Below are 21,199 nucleotides of genomic sequence, written 5' to 3' on the forward strand. Positions count from 1 at the left end.
TTTGCAAGAAAACTTTCAGTTATTTTATGGTGAACTCAGATACATCAGTAATTAAAGCAAGGCATGGTTGCTAGATGAGATGTTGATGGTGACAAATGTGTTAGTATGTAAACTCATGATCATATTTGGTTGATGAAGTCCAAATATTCAAAATATTGAAATGTTAGTTTCCACGCAACAACAATCGATTTAGACACTTCCCTCAGATTTACAATACCATGTAAACCTGAGGATGCGCCAAAACCTTACACCTCCCGGGGTGAGGCGTAACAAGGAGAAATAACTTTATTTCTCCTCATTTATGCCTCTTTCTAGGAGTGCTGCACTCCGCAGCACACATAGAAAGAGGAACACTCCTCAATGGATTGTTTCTCTGTAGGTAGGTGCCCCTTTTCTGCATTAAAACAATTCTGCCGACAACATAGGCACCCTTACACATTTTGCAAGGGTGCCTCCATCGGTGCTAGGCCGCCAAAACGGCAGAAGCCCAGGGAGAAAGGACAGGAATGCACTGTATTAGATAAATATGGTGCATTCGTGCACTTTCACTTTGACGTAGGGCAGCACAGTAAGGCGACTTACAGCACTGCCCTACGCCAAATCGCCATAAATCAGGCCTTAGTGTTTCTTAAAAAAGCGAGCTGTTTTTGTGATGAGGTGTGTGACGCAATATTATGTCAAGCAAGGGATGCAAAACTTCATGGGGAAGATCAGCTGATAATTCAATATGCTCAATATGCTCAAACTTATAGACCAGTTTGGTTTCCACATATGCAATTTGGATTTGATGTTATGAGAGAAACAGGCGTTGATGTGTTGATGTTAAGAGCGCATTCAGTAAAAGGGCTATGGCTTCAAAAGCTTTTTAGAAGCGAGGAAAGTTGGAAGACACTCTTTTCTCTGCTGATTGGGTAAATGGAAGTGGTTCTGTCAGGTGTCACAATTCTGACACGAATTGTGAAAAAATGCTATTTACTGACCGTGAATTTTAAGTGTCAAGGACTGATCCCTAACAGGCAGATTAGGAGAGCTTATATATTTTCTTACAAACCTCTGTACTTTGTATTTCCTATTGTCCATAAAACACAACACAAAGAGCGCAGTTTATCAATGATATGTATTGTTAGGCTGTCCACAACAAACAGAATACATACAATTACAGTGAATTAAACGGACATATATCACATGAAAAATCAAAAATTCACATTGTTCACATAAACAGACATGAGAACACATGCAGTCAAATGTCCAAACTTATGAAGTTCAAGGTTTCCTTATATTTTTTCTTTTGTATACTTGTAGGATAGACACAGAACATAGAGTATTCACTTGAGTGTTAATGGTAAAACATCTTAGCGGGTCCTCCTTAGGACCAAAGAGCCAAAGGGACAGCCTAGGGAAACATACATACCAATTGCTAGTGTTGTGCCCTCTATGTGCAGGGCTACGAAGAGGGCGGAGATGGGTAAACCTGTAAATGGTCACTCACCTCCAGTGGGAGAATCCAGGACCACCAAATTTGTGTAGGTTTCAGAAAATCTGGAATTTATTAAACACTTAGAGGCTCAGATTACTCCCCACATAGATGCTCTCCCTTTTAATGGGTTACTTTATTTTAGCTTTAGATAATTTCCTTAGAAAGAGGTTTTTGATCTTGGGAAATGAACATAATTAACAAATAACTATCAATATTAGTCTAGGTATTGTGTGCAAAAATTATGCTTATTCTTGACAGGAAAATTCCTTGGGGTGGGCATAGTTCACGAAGTAGCGCTACGCGTAGCTACGCAAAGTGCACTTTGCACAATGCGAGCTATGCGTAGCACTATGCGAACTGCGTAGTAGCATGTTCGCACTGTGCAAGATGTCATTTCCAATGATTGCACAGTGCGGACAAGCATCCGGCACTGTGCAATCATTGAATACGGCATCTTGCACAGTGCGAGCTGAACTTTTATGCCGCTCGAGTAGATTTTTACTCGAGCTGCAGCTTTCTCAACGCGGACTGGTAGTTTATCATCGCGAGTGGTTGCAAGCATGCGCGACCACTGGCAATGAGAAACCTGACCTCCCCGCAATGAGAATCTCGCCGGAGGTTTATTTTCCATGCTCGCGATCGTCAACTTGATGTTGCTGATCGCGAACAAGGAAAAAGTCTCGCAAGGATGTCATTTTGCTTGCTCGCGGTCGCCAACTTGACGTTGAGGACCGCGAGCAAGCAAAAAAATGACTGCTACGCGTGTGAGCACTGTGCTACGTGCTCACACGCGTTGTGCAAACTTCGCAAACTACGCGAGCATAGCGTAGTGCTTTGCCCAGGCCTAATAATTCCTCATGATAAAAATATGAGTTTAAGTGTTTTGCAGTTTCAACATGAAGTAGGTAGACAAGACAAAGACATGGGCCTGATGCTAAGTTGGACATTTCCTTTATTCATGGTTAATCAATCTTTATGCACCAACATAAAAGAGTCTGTGTTCTGAGAAGAGTGGACAGTTGTTAATGTAGGTTTCTCCATCAAAGAGGCTGTCTTTGTCATAGGAACAAATACTTTGAGATGGAAATAATTGGGCAATAGCAACCATTGCTGCAGTGCATAGGCAGAAGTAAAGCCACCTTATACAGGCACTGGAAATGTATTCCTAATGTTGAGTTATACTATGGGTGCTATGATGTTACTTATCTAATATGCTTGGGGTATTTCCAAACATTTGAAGGTTACACTACTCATTGTTGCCATCCCATCAGTGGCTCTCCTCCACTAGCCTCACTCCAACATGGTTGTGTATATTCCACTGAAGGTGGAGTCAGAAATGGACCTTGGCAGAGCAGTTGGCAAGGTGATAATGTCCCTGCTGCAGGACAGGCACCAGGTACAGAGTCTAATTTCAGCAGGTGAACTGACTGTTGGAGTGTACAACTCTTTGCATAGTCTATATTCGATGCCTGACTGATACTTCCCTAGCCCAATAAGGATTTATGTTGAAATGGCTATCTGCATATGTAAGCTGCAAATTCCGCACTTGCTAGTCAGGATTTGGCAACCTCTGAAGCAAGGTGATCTTGCTGACTATTCTCCTGCTATTTCTCTCTTCCTTCTGTTGCTTTCTTTCTCCACTTACCTCAACCTGTCATCCACCCCTTACTTCCATTAAGTACCCTTCATTACATTTGGTTTGAGAACCTCTATTGGTATTAACCAGCATTGAAAGACCATGACAGTAGCTGTAAAACAGTATGCCTCTAACTTTCAAGTATGACCTCAAATGTTGTATTATCAAAAAAGTGGTACCGTAATCTCATTTACCTTTCTTTGTTGCAAAATACTCCACCAAGCTCTGGGCCTCCTCCTGTATACGCGCTTCTAGACTTTTCTTCCCAAGTCCAAGATTCCTTAGGGTCATCAGTCCAAAGCGTCTCTGCTGCTTCCAGTTGTGTCCAGAAGAAAGTATAACTCCTAAAGATTTAAATATATAAAACTGTCTTTGTTGTCAAGTACCCCACTTTATTTTTAGGTGTGGCTGAAGAATGCTTTTACCTTCTTTCACAATGTTATACTTATGAAGGTGCTCTACTCAAAAGTGTACAAGAGAGACTGAATCTTCATCAACTATCGTTTTGAGTCATAAGTATTTTTATTAGTAGTTTTACACAGTGTGAACTTGGCCCAAAGGCATTAGAGTGCTTTATATGAGCACCAGGTTACCATTACAAAAAGTCAGGTGTTTTTTAGGCATGGAAGATTACGTGATTTGCCTAGAATCACAGGATGGAGAGCCGATGCAGGGACCTGAATCTGGCTCCCATATTCAGCCGTTAATAACTCTGGCCGTTAGGTTATATCTACTCCCCTAATATCATCGCCTCTTGTTGCCCCTCATAACTCTCATGTTACTGCCTTGGATGGTCCCCTTCCATTTTCCTTCCTTTTACATTCAAGAGCCCTATTATCTGTAGAATAGGAACTATTCAGTCTTGTATCATGTACCCAATTCCAACACTTAGATTCCTATTGTTTTAACTGTACGTCTCTGACCACTTCTTAGCTTTGTTTGTTTTCTGCTTCTAGCTCAGTTTTCAGAAGCTCTTTGCGTACCACCACTGCTAACCCTATCAGTCAATAGCTCACACTTCAGAAGCCTAGACAGATACAGCAAAGGTCTGTTACCTGCTGGGGAGGGAAGAGCACACATAAGGTATCCTAGGGCAGAGGTGTGGCAGCAGCATTGCATTGTGTGACTAGTGCACCATGTACATATGTTGCCCCAGTTCTTCACTATGATTACAGTGCTCTGCAGTCTGTCCCTACAGCTGTTCCATCCACTCACTCGCTATATGCACAATTCACATTGATCTTTTCCGTCAGTAAAAATAAGCCAGGTGTAAGTCAAACCTTCTCTTGGAAAGGTATGTGTAAGTTGGCTTTGTGAATCAGTCTTACAATTGTAAAGATTTACAAATCACACACCTAAGATATTAAAAAAGGTGAATTACTGTTGTACCAGGCACTGAGCCACCATTTCAGAAAGCAGAATGGTATGGTGGCAGATAGATGAGAAATGTTCAGGTAATCCATCTATTAATTTCCCAGTGAATGGCACGTCCTTCTCACTCACCTCTATGCCTTCTGTTGGGCTCAGAGCTACACGATTGGCTCAGTGAGTAAACAGCTTGACACTGAAATATGCTGACACTTACAGATAACATATTCAATCCTTGGCAAGGGACTCATTCTCCTTTTCTTCCAAGGTTGGTATATTGAATATCACTACATTGCATATTGCATAATAGTAAAGCCTTCTGTTTATAACACTTATAAATAGTGGAACCACAGTAATAATAGCTACACAAACAAGTTACTGTTTGCTGTACATCTGTGCCATTGTAGAGCATGAGTTACCTACCCTTGCCCTTTGAAATTTCCTCAATCAATGGAGTTGTAGGGCGTCCAGAAAGCTCTTCAGAGTGAGAGATTAGACCATCTCTTATAGTCTGGCATCCATTCAGCACCACCACTGGTGTATGCCCCAGCCACACAGTGAAAATGTTTCCATAGGTCTTTGCGAGCTGGGGATAAGAGGTAAACATGCAATAAATCAAAAAACAAGAGGCTAGTAAACTAGTAACACTGACAACCAGAAGCTGTCCCTTTTAGAGGAAGTCACTAATATCCATTTCACACAAGGCTGGATAGCTACTTACTACCTCTGTCACCATACTCAGGATAGTAACACTTCCCACTAAGGAGAACTTAAGGTACTATCAATTAGTCATTGCATTAGAAACCATCAATTGAGCATGTTGTGAGGTGCAGTGTTGAAAATCACCTTAATTCCTTGGTGTACTCACAGATTTTTGTTTTGACTGTTTTTGCTGGCTGTAGAATTCTGTGCCCTTTACCCCTGCTACCCAAAGGTAAAGTGACTCAGCTCTTCCTTTCACCATGATGAATTGGCATATCCCTAATTGAAGAAGATCAATGTGGAGGGAAGGAAGGAATATGTGATCCGACCAATTTCCTATAGTTATATATTCTGATCAAAAGGGGAAGGATCACTTGTCCTGCATAACGTCGGGTATGCTGGAATGGTTCTGACTTGTCCCAATGAAAACCCTCATGCACGTGTTCTGAGTTTTACGATGTTAAGCGGTATATCTTGGTTCTCCGCTGTCCCTCACACGTGTCTGCATAATCATAGGGTTTAGTTGTTTATGCAACCTCCATCCAGGAGGTGATACCCTCAGTTAAAATCAGTAGTGATCAGTGATAGTGACTGTGACGTGATAAAGTGAAAAAAATGATTAAAATGTCTCTCTCATCCAGAAAAATTCCTTTTATTCGTTCTGGTTTTCGGAGGCAAAATGTAAAAATAATTGGCGGTGAAAAAGAGTGATTATGACTCCTTCACACTATAGTTGTGGTATAGGTCGACATGTTTCAGCCCTTGAGTTGCCAGAAGGTCGTGGGGGCTTTCATCAGGACCAGGCTGCAAAGTGTGTAGAGACCTCTCACGTCTCTACATGTGAAAGAAAAATTGATTCTAAAGGAACATATCGTTATGCTGCTCCTAATAAGGTATATATTGTACCTTCGTTAGTGGCTATATTGTGCCACTTCAGGATCCAGGTGGGTCAGGGAGGCACACTCTGCCACTCCATCAGTAACTTGTTCTGACACTGCCACCGCTGTTTTCTTTCACATGTAGAGACGTGAGAGGTCTCTACACACTTTGCACCGTGGTCCTGATGAAAGCCCCCACGACATACCCGACGTTATGCAGGACAAGTGATCCTTCCCCTTTTGATCAGAGTATATCCCTAATTGAAACATCTAACGTACCCATAAAACCCTAGTATGTGGTGAGCAAAGGGCCTGTAAGTTTGCTGCAGCAGTTGTGCTACCCACTGTAGTTACAATGCAAACACCAACATGACTACAGGGCTGCCATGCATAACCTGACTGTCCAGGATTGCTGCTTTTGCCACACCCTTGCTCATACAACTCTGTTTCGAGTCAATTCTCCTGTGCTTTCCTGAAAATCTACACACTGTTCCGTTACCTAAAGGATTCTTTCCTTATCAGTATGTTCCCATATTTGTTTTGTTTTCTCACCACTTGATTATGCATCTTATATTGGACTTTGTAAATTGCCTACAGTTTTGTAAATTACCTTCTAGTGATCTTCTTTTAAAGAGCCCTGTTACCCTGAACGTTCTTGTTCGAGCTATATAAAACTCTCATTAACAAAATAAATTAAAATTATAAAGACACCCCGGCATAGGCCTCACTTCGCATAAATCAGGGTGCATGGTTTTAAAAAGTAGGACATGTAGGACATGTAGAAGACTAATGTGAAACATGTCCTTGCACTAAAAAGGCCCTATAATCAACTTTCAATGTAGCCAGATTGACTATTCCATAACAAAGCACTAAGATACAATATTAAAGGTAGTAGTGTCATCTGCAGCTAGGTAAAAACTACAAAATTCATGTTTGGACTTTTTAAAATATTTATTAGAAGTCCAATACATTGGTGAAGTTGGATTTGTAACAAATATATTTTGGAAAGTACACTTTTAGAAAAGTTACCCTTTCCCTGCTTAAAGCCTTTAGATGCCCAATCGGATTAGCTGCCACTGTCACCCAAAAGATGACAAGCTCCTTTGTTGAGGTGTGAACTTGCTGCCGGACCTGAGACAAAGGCCTTTGCTGTGGGGAAGTGGTCTTTTCCACTGGCAGACTGATCATTTGGACAGTGCCCAGGAATCTTGGTTTTGGGTATACAGGAGCACTATTTGGTTGTTAGGAGTAGGGCACACAGGAAATGCTGCGAAAGTGGGTGGAGTTAATCCGGAACATTTATCCCATTAGTTAGGGAGTGGCCAGGAGTTGCCCCCACTCACAGGCTGGCACCAGGCATACATGTGGCACACACAGTACCCTACTTTCTGGACCTGTGGATGAGCTGGAGAGGACTGAACCTGCTCTCCCTCCTGTGCCAGGACAAAGAAGTGGACTTCAAGGTTCATATGGCTAGCCTCCTGTTCAAGCTACAGAGACACAACAAGCTAAAACTGGAGTTTTTTTTTTTTACCAGTGATCAGTTCCAAGTGGATCAGTTCTGCACTCTGCTGTTGGCCTCTGCTGGAGTGAGTCTTGACCCCTACGTGCTGTCTTCAGTCTTTGATACTTGGCTGCTCTCAAAGTCTACTCCTTTCCTGAAACTTGGGTCTTATAAACGTATTGACTTCAAAGACCTCCGGAGGACCAAGACAAACCTATCAATCAGATCTGACAAAGGTGTGTTACCACTGGGCCAAAGATCCCTGTTGCTCCTACTCAGAGCTTCTCCACTGCAGCAAATCTGATTCAGCTGGGCCTTGAAAGCAACAGTATCTAGCCTTCTGAAGCCCTCTTCAGCCACAGTCTGCAGTCTTGCCCTTCTGATGATTTCTGACTTCTATTTCAGAGACTAAGACCGAAGGTAGTAATCTTCACCGGCCCTATGCATGTAAAATATTCAGCCAGCGAGAGACCTTCTCTGGGCACAAAATTCAAATTCCTCCCATTGGGAGTGCCGCCTAAAGTCAATTGCTTTACCGAGACCTTGGCCAAAGGTTACCTGATGATGTAGGGCTTTCTTCAGCCATAGCCTGCTGCCTTGTCTGGCTGAGGATTTTTATTTTACTTCTTTTTATTAAACAATAGTCAGCATTCATAAACATGACCCTAAACTTACATTGGGTTACATTCATGTTCAATGAGATACACATACTACAATGCAAATACATATTGTTGTAATAACAGTCCCTTTGAAGTCCCACATACCAACTTACTCCGTCCCTGTGCCCTCCCCAACTAACTAGTCAAAACCCCCCCAAATCCCCTGTAATCTCCCCATCACTGCCAAATTTTCTTCCATTTCTTGGGGCATCCCCTGCTTTCCTAAATTTTCTTTTCTGCCGCATAGCACCAGTCTAAGTTCTTTTTCCACTGGGAGACTTTAAGTGGTGGAATTGCCCCCATGCCCCACAATATTCCTATTTGCAACCATTGCTGCCACCTGTAGCCAGATTCCTTGATATTTGGCCCAGTTCAATTACCCAGTCACACAAAATATATGCCATTTGGCATCCAGGGGGTCTTCCTGCTCCAACACTTCTGACATAATCCGTACCACCTTCTGCCAGTATTTCTGTATAATTGGGCAGTCCCATAGGATATGAAAAAAATTTCCCTTCTGCTTACACTCCCTCTGACACTCCTCAGTTGAGATGAACTATAATTTAAACATAAGTGTACTGGTACAATAAGACCTGTGCAGGATCTGCAGTTGGACCAATCTAAAGCATGCCCCGGTTGCTACCACCCTGGGACTCTGCAGTGCCTCCACCCAATCATCATCCTCTAATAATCGCACATCAGACTCCCACCCCTCTCGCACCTTGATTAATAAATCCGGTGAGTTGTTTACAATGTTTTTATATGTACAGGACAATGCCTTCTCCTGGATTGGGTTCAACAATAATAGGTCTTCTAATGGACTATACTCGGGGATCCGGGTCCCATCCTTACGATGACTGCCCACCGCATGCTTCAATTGCAAATATTTATAGTGTTCCGTGGGTGCCAACTGGAAGTCTGATTGCAGCTCTGCAAACGGCAACACAGCCTGTCTCCGCCCTACATCCCCAAACGAAGCCCTGTAGTCAGCCCACCTCCCGGAGCATCTCACTGGTCCACATGGGGATCTGCTCCGTCACCCTTGACTGGGTGTGAGTGTTTGATTGATTCAGATGCTCCGTCCATCACCACCCCCTTTTGTACCGCTTTTGGCCACCATAAGTGTGGCAGGGTATGCTCAGACGTGAGTCCCTTGCTCACTTTGCCACTGGATTCAAGCAAGCCGGGCTGAAGACGGCTGGAATGGCAGAAACCGGTCCTCGGAAACTTGTTTCCGGTCCAGGGAAGACATGGATTTGCAGTTCGGGCTGGACTGTTCCCATGAGGCACAGGATCAGACTGATTTGCATATAGCCATGTCTGAACTGGGGTGGCAGAGTGGGATAAAGAACGGTGATGGATTAAACCCAGATCTTTTGACTGGGTGTGAGTGTTTGATTGATTCAGATGCTCCGTCCATCACCACCCCATTTTGTACCGCTTTTGGCCGCCATAAGTGTGGCAGGGTATGCTCAGACGTGAGTCACTTGCTCCCTTTGCCACTGGATTCAAGCAAGCCGGGCTGAAGACGGCTGGAATGCCAGAAACCGGTCCTCGGAAGTTTGTTTCCGGTCCAGGGAAGACATGGCTTGGCAGTTCGGGCTGGACTGTTCCCATGAGGCACAGGGTCAGACTGATTTGCATATAGCCATGTCTGAACTGGGGTGGCAGAGTGGGCTAAAGAACGGTGATGGATTAAACCCAGATGTTTTGACTGGGTGTGAGTGTTTGATTGATTCAGATGCTCCGTCCATCACCACCCCCTTTTGTCCATAGCCATAAAAGCACATAAAACACATTAAAAAATAAATAGAATACAATTTTAAATAAATACAAGCAAAAGATAATGCCGGCTCATTATATTCCGATATTTAAACAAGACAACTTTATGTACAATGGTTGTCTTTAGGCTAAAAATACATTTATCAGTCAGGTTGAACGTGAGAGGGAAGGAGTGGGTAAACGCGTCAGTTTGAACATCCAGAGTCAAAACAGTAGATTGATATGTGTAAGGATGTATGAGTTACAATGCATTAGTAATCAAATGAGAGAGACCCCGTGCAGACCAGGGGATTAGGGTACTAGTAAATAGTAAAAATAAACGTTGAGTATGAGTTACAACGCATACATTTACATTGTGGTACATTACATTGCGTTTTTTACAACGCAAGTCGTGTTTTTTACAACGCAAGTCGTTACAACGATTTGGGTTGGAGGGCACTGGACTTAGGAGCAGTATAATTTACTGATCCAACTCCAGTCTACATACATAAATACATAAATTACTCTACACAATAGAAAAAAAGGTTACTACTTTAGAGTGCTCAAAATGTAGTCACCTTCACTTGCATATTTCATTGTAAGAAATGCTCAGCCATAAATTATTCTAAGAAAATAATTAGGATGTCAGTTATATAAAATGCATCAATATGAAAATTAACGAATCTGCATGGGCCAAGGGCATTTCGGGAAGCCTCGACATTACAGTCTCTGACGAGGTGTTCTTCAAGTAAAAAGTGAAGATAGATCACCATAAAAGCATTTTTGGGGCATAGTTATGAGAGGCTTGCGTCGCGTTTTCACCACACAAAGTGATATATGCGCGACACAAGCAACTAAGTCAGATTTTATGAAGCCATACAAAGCCACTTTGAGTAGCTTTGAATGGCTTCAAAAATCTGGAGAACGGAGGCATTCCGTTACCTCCAAATGCGACACACACTCACCACTGTCATTGCCGGCGGTGGGGCTTTACCGGAGACCTCCCCGCTGGAAGACTGACTCCTGACAGACCCCCTAAAATGTAACGAGATTTCGCTTACCTATCGTAAATTAATATAGCCTTATAGCCCGCCGTAGCGGGCGATACCGGCTATTAAAGGCCTGCGGAACCGTTAAAGGCCCGAGCCGAAGGGTGAGGGACTTTAACGAGACAGCGGGACTTTAATTGCCGGTATAGCCATGCATCGAAGAACTATAAGGCTATTAGAACATTCTGCCACTAGAGGGCAGAATATTCTAACAAATTAAACAAAGGGTTCTCGAAGCTCGAGGGGATATAAATCCCCTCGAGCTTCGAGAAGCCTTTGTCGAACATTGGAATGTTGCTCTGCGGGCCTTTACCGGCCCGTAGAAGCAGGGAGCACTCCATTGTCTGCAATGGAGCTCCCAACATTCCAATGTTCTAATACACAATAAACCTGACCCATTGATACGCCTTTGACAACTGTGGGAAACAGACCTGGGATATCTAGAGGCTGACGACTGGCAGGAAGCCCTCTCCTCCCCAGGGTTGTTGCCATTCCAATGTGACTACGTCTCATTCAAATTAAAGTATTGCACAGAACATATCTATCGGCACACGTATTGGTTAAGATGGGATGTCGGCCGGATCCTGGGTGCCTTAGAGGGTGTGCAGCTGAGGGTACCTTCTACCACATGATATGGGAGTGTCCACTACTCCAGCCTTATTGGGTGAAAATTGTCTCTACACTAGCAAGGGTCAGTGGGAAGGCCATTAACCACTCCCTACGACTCGGCTTACTGAATGTGTGGGAAGCCACAGACTTGACTCAAACAGAACGCACATGGGTGTCTATAGGGTTAGTCCTTGCTAAGAGGAATATAGCTCAGGGGTGGGGAATCAGAGATTTGACTAAGATTTCAAAATGGGCCAACGACATGGATAATGCTACGATTGCTGAAAAAGATGTATTCAAGCATAGAGGTTGTCCTGCGAAGTGGGCGAAATGGAATACATCACAAGGTGAACTATGTATATCTCTCTCAGTTGAACTGTGGACAGGTGACATGGACAATGATCTTCTGACTATTTAATGTTGTCTTGAATCAAGATTTAAGATGTGTGTATGCGTATTTGCCTTTATCAATGTACAATACTACTATGTGGCTTTGTGGCCCGCCACTGTACCATCACTATTGTATAATAAAAAAAGGGAACTAAAAATAAAATCCGAGAAAGGCAACGCAGCGCAAATCACTGCATTGCCTTACACTGCACAAGGGAGTTGTTCCATAAGTTGTGTGTGGTTGTGCCCATACACCTCCCATGGTTTTTGACACATTCCTAGATTTACAAGGACTCATAAACCCAGGAATGCACCAAAATCTTATGCCTCCACAGGTGAGGCGTAACAAGAAGAAATATCTTTATTTCTCCTCGTTTTTTCCTCTTTGTGCGTGTGCTGCATTCTGCAGCAAACATAGAAAGAGTAAAAGCCTCTCAGGATTTTTGCATGAAGGTGCCCTTCCTGCACAAAAGCTGTCCTGCCTACAAGACAGGCACTATTGCACCCTGATGCATGGGGTCCTGAGTTGGCACTAGACTGCCAGAACGGTGCCAGCACAAGGGCAAATGACAGGAATTTGTGGTATTGAATAAATACAGCGCATTCCTGCCCTTTCCCAGTGACGTAGGACAGTGCAGGAAGGTGACTTGCTGGGCTGCCCTGCACGACTAACTTCATAAATATGCCCTTTTATGTTTTGGGGAGTTAACACAGGAAGTGACGGTAGTGGCTGACCTCATAATGCAGGGCTTAAGCAAGTGGCGTCCTGTGACAGTGAATCCCAGTGATCCCCTTAAGTCTGTGCTGCAGAACCTCTCATATGGGAAATAAAGGGATGTAAAAAGGTACGCCTAGTCATGCAAACTTGGGTGCCCACTGAAGCTGGCTGAATGAGTGTGCTCAGAGCGATGCGCCGACAGTGCAGGCATCTGCCTCACAGTAAGCCAAACTGTAGGAAACCAACCTCTCTAAATAGTGCACCACAATAGGGTACACTGGGCAGAGAGGGCGAAGAGACCCTTATTGGTTTACAGAGGCAAGAGTAGATAATACTAATGCTCGATTTTGTGGGAGTGTGGCCGAGCAGTTAGGCTTATTAGAGGGTAGTGCTAAGCATTTGCTGTACTCATTGAGGCAATAAATGATACACACACTCAAGGTTGAGACCAATTTAGAAAAATGGTGCTCTTTTTATATATATTTAGATAAATACGATAAATCACAATAATATGCAAGAATCAAAGTTGTGCGCAATTACTCACAATACATTTCTCATGGAAGAAAAAAGGCAATTGTAAAAAGAAATCCAGGACAGTTATTGTGTGGTTACCCTTTTGGAAATCAGAGGGTTCAGGACCAAGGTTCAAAGTGCCAAGGCCAAGTTCTCTGGAGCATCCCAGGTTTCTCAGGAAACAAGGAAAAGAGGACTTTGTAGCTCAAGTGCTACGAAGCCAGGAGCCATCTGTAAAACAAAAGTAAAGGGGGGCGTGCAGGCAAGTCCGAGGGCTCTCAAGAGAAAGTAGAAGTTGCAAGGGCTCTGGGGCCTTGCAGCACAGTTGGTTTGAAGATGTCCCGGCCGGGCGTGCTGGGTTCAGTGTAGGTGGGCAGCTGGGCAAAGCGGCACAAAGTTGAACCTGGTGTTCAGGGGCTGGCACCTTGGAGCACTGCTAAGGTGGGTTTACAGAGCCCTCGTCGGGTGCTAACTCACTGTAAAGTTGGAGTCCGCCTGAACTTTTTGCAGCAGGGGGTACGTTATCCCGGGTATTGGTGACTTGCAGCTCCGATGGGCCCTGGTGCTTCAAGGCTTGGTGCAGAGGCCAAGCTAATCCTTCAGAGCAGGCATACCTTCTGATGGCATTGGAGACGCCGATTGGGCTGAGGAGCTGTACGACACTGGACTGGACTTTGCTGTTTTTGGTGTCTGCAGCTGGAGGGAGATAGTACCCCTAACTTGAAATGAAATGAAATGAAATGATGATGATGAAATGATTACGCACTTGTATAGCGCACGACTACCCGTAGGCCTCTCGGCGCTTGTACGAATACCACAGAGGAACCCTTCCTAGCCTTTCCCTGCGAGGAGACCTCTCCTGGGCACCCCCAAGGTTAAGTCAGGCATCCTCAGCGTTGTTGGGGCCGTTGTAGAGATTAAGCAAGCTATTGCCCAGAGGTGCAGAGTGGACTCATGATCAGAATAGGCACCGAAGAGAGAATTATCAGGTACGAGGAAATTGAGCCCGAGACCCGCCGAGGCGGGAATTGAACCCTGGTCCCGGCCAGACTACTGCATCAGGGTCTGCCGCTCTAACCATTGAGCCACACTTCTCTACTTGAAGGAGTGCTTTAGCGATTTGCGAAGTGCTGATGACCCTCTGGGGTTTGTGGAGACCCCACAGTGATGAGACAAGCTGGAGGATGGAGAATGTCTTGCTATATCGTGGCAGGCAGAAGTTTGGACCCAAAATCCACCACGAGGTCAGCAGTTCTCAGTCCAACAGCGTTTCTTTGGTTGTCTTCTTCTTGTGTCTGTGGAATCTAAGCTTCAGGGTCTGGAGATACCACCTAAATACTAAATGTAGGGGCATTTACAAGGGAGTGACAAGAAGTGGCCAATGGGCCCCTTACTTGGGGTGTTTACACCCTCTATTATGCCCACCTCCTATTGGAGGGGGACATAGCCCTATCCCCTAACTGGAGAGGTTCCACCATCTTCAAGATGGTGGGCACTGAAAAATGTGCTTCACCTTGCCTCCAGCACATGAGTGGTGAAGTTGGCAGAGGGGGGTGCACACCTCCTATCCTTTCTTGTTTTTCCCATCTGTCCTCATGCTAAAAGGGGTGAGAACAAGAGGGGGAGCTTGATCTTTTTATCAGGGGAGACCAGGTTCCTCTTTAAAGTCTCCCATCACAGGTGGCTCTTCCTGACCAGGGAAAGGTATGAACACCTCTGCTTTGTTCTCAACCTCTGAACGCGCTGGCATCGGCACACAGGGATGTATGTCATGTCGACTCTTCGGTTTTGTCTGCACCAAGGCACACAGTCTGCAATGGTAGTGTGCATGGCCTTGGTGAGGGGACCCTAGGGTGGCACAATTACTGCTGCTACCCTGGGGGGCCCTCTTCAGTGCCAGTGCCCTCGGTACTAGGGGTACAATTTACTAGTGCCTTACAAGGGGTTATGAAGTTGTACCAATTGGGAAAGAAAAAGGTACAGTTTACGGAAAGAGCTTCTGGCATGGGGGACCTGGTTGGCAGGGACCTTGTGCACCTCCAGTCGAAATTACATCATTTTCCAGGCAAAACGTGGGGGCTAACCATGTCCAAAAGAGGCACTTTCCTACGCAAACCAGGAAGCATAATAATGAGAGGTTTGCATCCTGCTTGCACCATTCAACATGGTACACGTGTGACGGAAACCACTAAATCAGATTTATGAAGCCATGCAAAGCCACTTTATGTGAATTTGAAAGGCTTCATAAATCTGTAGCAATGCAATGCAGCACAAATTGCTGCGTTTCATTACTCTGTGCAACAGAGGCGTGGCGTGGGTGTTCGCACACAACTCCAATGGCATTCATTTTCAGATTTACCAAACCCAGTAAAACTGGAAATGTGTGTTTATGCATGTGTGTGCAAGTGTTTTGTTGCTATTCACAGTGAGTGACAGGTTTAAGAAAAGGTGAGTGACCCAGCTTGAGAATGATAAGTGACAAAAGAGGAGGAAGTAAAAAGTAGATTCAAGTGGTGATACTCTCCCACCGTGCATGGTCAGAGACAAACTCAGGTGTGTGGCACTGTGATAGACAGGGCAACAAAGATTCTGTACCAGGGACAACCCTTCAAATGTTTCTTGTATTCAAGCATTAGAGAGTGTGTGTGTGTGTGTGTGTATGTGAGAGTATGAGAGGGTGCCTGTGCGTATGTGTGTGCGCAACACTCATCAGAAGAAACAACCACATTGCAACCAGGTCTACGGTACCTGCATGAGAGTCTCGTGGTGAATCACAAATTTCAGAGTCCACAGGTTGCCGATGATGGGCAGCGGGGTCGGTCCAGGGGGGTATCTTCTCCTCAACCACTGAAGCTTGAGGTAATGTGCAAGGAGGACAGTAAAGAACAGACCAATTATCAGCTGAGTGAGTAGCAGCATGGTGGACGCTTGTCTTCGGTCCCAGATGTTCTTCTGTAGAATGGACCTTTACTTCTATGTTTGAACCACACACTGCCCTTCTCTCTAGCCAAGTGTCCTTTATTTCTCGTTCACTGTTCCTGTATTTATATTCCTGTGGGTTTCACTCTCCCTCTTTCTGTGTAGCTTTATCTTTTTGTTTTGCTCTACTCTATTGTACGTCTTTCTCTGTCCTGAACATTCTCAATAACGTTCTCCTTTCTTGTTCTTAACGCATCTCTTCCCCTATTCCACCTTCTTTCTTTTTCTTGCCTCGACTTCCTTGAAGTCGTATTTCTATGCCGCCTGTTTTCCTTTATCTCCAGCCTCGATGTCGGTCATCTCCAGTGTGTTTCCTTATCCTGTGCAGCTCTCTCCGGCTCTCACGGTCAACAGCACCGTCTCTTCTCTCCTTGGCCACTGCGCGTTGTGTGTGTTTCTAGCTGACGACCTTTGATCTAGTTCGTTTTTTTGGGTTTCGTAGAAAGACGTATTGTTACTTCCGTCTTACCTGCCAAGTGATCAAACGGGGCACGCGCAGATTGGGGCCTGTGTACGCGCTCGTGAACACACCCATGTGCACAACTCACTTTCGTTTTTTTAATGCGCACGCGCGCGCTCCGTTTCCATCCACTTAACTTCGAAAACCGCTCTGTAATAATGAAATATCAATTCAGAAAAGCTGCATGCGGTGGTTTTCTAAACTAAGGAATATAAAATGCATAAAGGGAGCACACAACTACGGTCCAATGTTCCTCGTACACCAGTCTACTGCTCTCTTCTCAGCAGGGCCTTCCCGACGGGCGGATTTGAAGCCTCAGGTGCTCTAGTGTGAAACAGGTTCAGCCAATCGGCTGCAAGCACCTGCTAGCGAGTGGAAGTTTCCAATCATGCTTCACAACCCGAATTCGGCCGCACACGACACTACATGCTTGTATTATTATTATTGTCTTTAAACATTCACAAGTTGAACCCAAATTTCTATCACATGACAGGTGTCATTTAAAAAAAAAATGGGGTATCTCTCCCCCGGGCCCTCGCCCACAAGAGTGACTCAAACGGCAGAGATCCTGAGAAAGTCACTCCCTCCGCCTCGGTTTCTTTATCTGTGAAACTTAGAAAAGCTTAGAAACAGGTTAAATGTTGTAATATTAAGTGATATGTAAATAACTGGAAGTTAACCTCTTCTGCAGTAGACAAACAGATAACTGAGGGGCGTGATATTTCTAAATGTTACATTCCCAAGTCAAAGAACTTGGCAGGAGTTTGCAGCACCCAACCTATACCTGTGGAAAGCGAGGCACATAGTGCTGCGAGGGTCCCCACCGTACTTGAAAACAGTTACTGCAAAATGCCAAACCATAGCACAGTGTGCGACGTAGCTGGAAACCACCCTGTCCAAATACCTTTGAGTAGGCCGACCACATGAGCCCTGTTCGAGTCAGCCAGTATTCTAGTTTCCTTTCCACTTAAAAAAAAAAAATTAGAAAAGAAGCGCTGCATGTTTAAAGAGGATGGGACGGGCCCCTCCCTGCCAGCACTACTCGGAGTGTGACGGTGTGTCAGCAGGGGCGGCTCTAGGCTCATGGCTGCCCTGGGCAGGGAGCGTAGGTAGGGGGCCCGGAAGAGGGGGTCTGGGCGGGGCAGAGCACGTGGCCAGTGAAGAGGGGGGGGGGTCAGGGTGTTTGGAAGTGGAACAGAGCCAGAGGCTGCCAAATCCCTGCCAGGGGCCGCCGTAAAAATATATATCCATCCTCAGAGGATTATTATTTTAAGGATATATATTGGCGTGGTGGCCTCTGGGGTTTGGTGCCCTGTGCAGGTGCACAGCTTGCACATGCCTAAGGCCGCCCCTGGTGTCAGGGAGCAAAGCCCGCTGCCAGGCAGTGCCATCTGCAGCCGCACGAGATTGTCTCCGGCAAACAAACACATCTGCCTCTGCGTACCCCTCTGTGCCGCCCATCTGAAGCTGGTAAGCTAGGGGGCGGGACCCCCGGTATCAATGGGGGCCAGGGGGAGATGGCATGCTGGGAAAGAAGGTAACGCAGCACAATGTCACATCCTGGTGTGCCGAGAAGCAGATTAAATTGCCCTTATTAGCTACTGTACTTTTAATGGCATTCGGTGCCTAAGTAGGCAGACACTTGCAGTCTCACCCTCACCTCTGCCATCTTCTCTTGCAACAGCATGGCCTGCTAATAAGCAACCTACCCACAAGGTTACCACAAACAGATGGTGGTAAAGAGGGCTAGTAGCTATGCCTCCTCCTGACACCCCCAAAAGAATCATAGCCACAAATGGTGAGCAGACCAGCTACCTAGGAAGCGTGCGTGCATTCTGAAGTTCATATGTTTGGTCAGAAGGACAGCAAATGAGTCCTAAAATTGATAACCTTCGGCTAATAGGACTGACTAGGTGTCAGTAATGTGCCAAGAGGCAATTAGTTAGTTGGCAGCATGCGCTATAAAACATAGTTATAAATACAGCACGAGCCGCTTTCAAGATAAACATGGCCCGAGGTATGCGGTGAAGCTCAGGCACAGATTACAAGCTGCACATGAGCTGCATACACTATACTACACTTATGCAATATATTATTTCACTGGAGGGAAAATTGACAGCCAGTGATGAGTGTGAGGGTGGGCGTCTGTGAGGCAGGAGGCACAGGCCAAGTAAAAGCTACACCAGGTAATCTGAGTGCAGTGAAGTGCAGCGGCGAAAGCACTTCAAAGCAAAACAAGCATTGGCATAGCCAATAGATCTCGCCTTTGGGACCTTATAAGTGTTTAGTTATCCAGCGCAATATCCTTGGTGCAACAACATCATCTGTTGCATGGCTAAACACTTATAAGGTCCCAAAGGCGAGACCTATTGGCTATGCCAATGCTTGCTTTTTTTTTGCTGATGGAAGGATGTCTGTCCCCATACACTGGTGCGTAAGGGTTGCGCAGCAGAAAGTTTGCAAAGTCGGGGCTTAACCTGCAGTCCTCCAGCCAGGTCGCGATCTTCTCGTTGGGAACGTGCCCTTTGGAGAGAAAGAGCGAGGCATTAGTGACAGGAAGGGCTGGAGGGGGGCGGAGAGGGTGGGTGGAATCCGACCGACCTGCTTCAGCGGCAAGGCCCGCCAGCTCCCGTGGGTGCATCGAGGCGGCGGGCGGGTCTTCGGAGGCCTGCCAGGAGTCAATGCTCTGCCCCCAGGCCTGCCTCTTGTTACGTCTCGACCTCTGCCAATGCGCTTGCGCATTGCAGATTTCGAGACATATAGAGGTGGAAACAGGAAAGCTGAACCAGGCGGATTACGCTGAGTGCATGTACCCATGCAAGCGCTTGCCGTTTGCTCCCCAAGCTGCCTCCATTGTTGCATCAGACCCGCCACAGCAATGCCGAGAGCTTCACACTTCAAAGGAATGCTCAACCATGATGCTTCTCCAGCGCGCGCATGGCCCGTTCCCTCCCACTCGCTCGCATCCCGCCCCCCACCAGGCTCTAGAAGCATGACGCTGCGCCTGCGCTTCCCTCCCACTCGCTCACTCCCCCGCCCCCACCCGACTTGTTTTTAGGTCGAGTATTTTTAATAACTCGAAACCTGTTACATCTGAACCAAAGTCTCTTGAACCAGCCAGATTTCCTACAGCATGTTGTTTGCTGGAGCATGAAGCTTCCCCAGGCGAGCGCTTGGCTTCGCACACCACCATCAAAGGCTTCTGCTCCCCCTCACTCACACCCCATCCCCATATGCTCCTTTCCTCCCTCCCACTCGCTGGCTCCCCGGCCCCCCCCACCAGGCTCTTGAAGCGCGACGCTTCACCAGCACTTCCCTCCCACCGACTTCAAAGGAACGCCGCTCTCCTGTTCCCCGCCCCCCTTAATTCACCCCTGCCGTTGCTGCCCATGGCCGTGCTTTCACTTTCACGGCCGCGAGGCTGTGTCTCTTTCATGGCCAATGCTCAATGCTTGTTACTTTTGATGTGGATCTGTTGACTTTTAGATTTAATTAAACACAGCAATGTCTCTGAAGCTGCGTGTTACATCTGTCCTACGTTGAGTGGCTGTTACATCTGTCCTACGTTGGTGAGTGTTATTACTGTAGCGCTGTGCTAATACCTCCATGAACTATGGTAATGCTGCCATTTTGTTGTCCTACTTCCGAGTCTCTTGTTATTTTAAACCTTTTGATATTCGATTGATTTTTTTCAGTTTTATATAGCGCTAACTCACAAACGGACATATTCATTTTTATGTACGGGGAGATTTGCCCAGTATTAGAGGATGCTTGAGCCTCCCACCAGACTTGAACACGGTGAGCCAGCTTCAAAGTCGACCGCTCTCGCCATTAAGCCACATGCACGTGCATTTCTTGATCCAACCTCTCTGTTTCATGTGCACATGAAACCTATCTCTGATGCAATTCGAATAAAAGCACATATAGAGTATTTTTTGGCAATATTTATTTTTATTGTTTTTGTTTCATCGCGATTGTCTGCGACATTGTCGACCCCTGTATAACATAACTCATTGTTGGTCAGAGCAGCAAGAAAGAGCTGAAGAAAATAAGTGTGTTGAGTGGCTAACTACAACAGCTGCAATGATTTGTGTGCCCATCTCTACTGACAAGGTTGATACAGTGTTTAAATACTCTCAAGTGCATATGGTAATGATGAAAATAAAATCTACATGTACACTCCAAATCCCACTCAGTGTCACATAATTACACGCCACATAATTACACAGCACTCAATGCAACCTACACTCCAAATACCATTCAGTGCCACATAATTACACGCCACATAATTACACTGCACTCAATGGAACATACACTCCAAATACCACTCAGTGCCACATAATTACACTGCACTCAATGCAACATACACTCCAAATACCACACAGTGCCACATAATTACACGCCACATAATTACACTGCACTCGATGCAACATACACTCCAAAACCCACTCAGTGACACATAATTACACGCCACATAATTACACAGCACTCAATGC

At 45.5% G+C, this 21,199-nt stretch overlaps 1 protein-coding gene across 1 annotated transcript in view; it reads right to left on the reverse strand.

Moving 5' to 3' along the window:
• LOC147684125 (cytochrome P450 2J2-like) overlaps positions 1 to 16,986 on the reverse strand; it is a 75,704-nt gene extending 58,718 nt beyond the window's left edge. Inside the window, exons 1-3 of the mRNA XM_086944499.1 lie at positions 16,013 to 16,986; positions 4,905 to 5,067; positions 3,308 to 3,457 (exon numbers count right to left, since the gene is read on the reverse strand). Of these exons, the coding sequence (XP_086800625.1) occupies positions 3,308 to 3,457; positions 4,905 to 5,067; positions 16,013 to 16,183 (484 nt within the window). The 5' untranslated portion in view covers positions 16,184 to 16,986. The remainder of the gene's footprint in view (positions 1 to 3,307; positions 3,458 to 4,904; positions 5,068 to 16,012) is intronic.
• Between the last annotated feature and the right edge of the window lie 4,213 nt (positions 16,987 to 21,199).

This window comes from Lissotriton vulgaris, chromosome 11, assembly GCF_964263255.1.
Source record: "Lissotriton vulgaris chromosome 11, aLisVul1.2, whole genome shotgun sequence".
NCBI lineage: Eukaryota > Metazoa > Chordata > Amphibia > Caudata > Salamandridae > Lissotriton > Lissotriton vulgaris.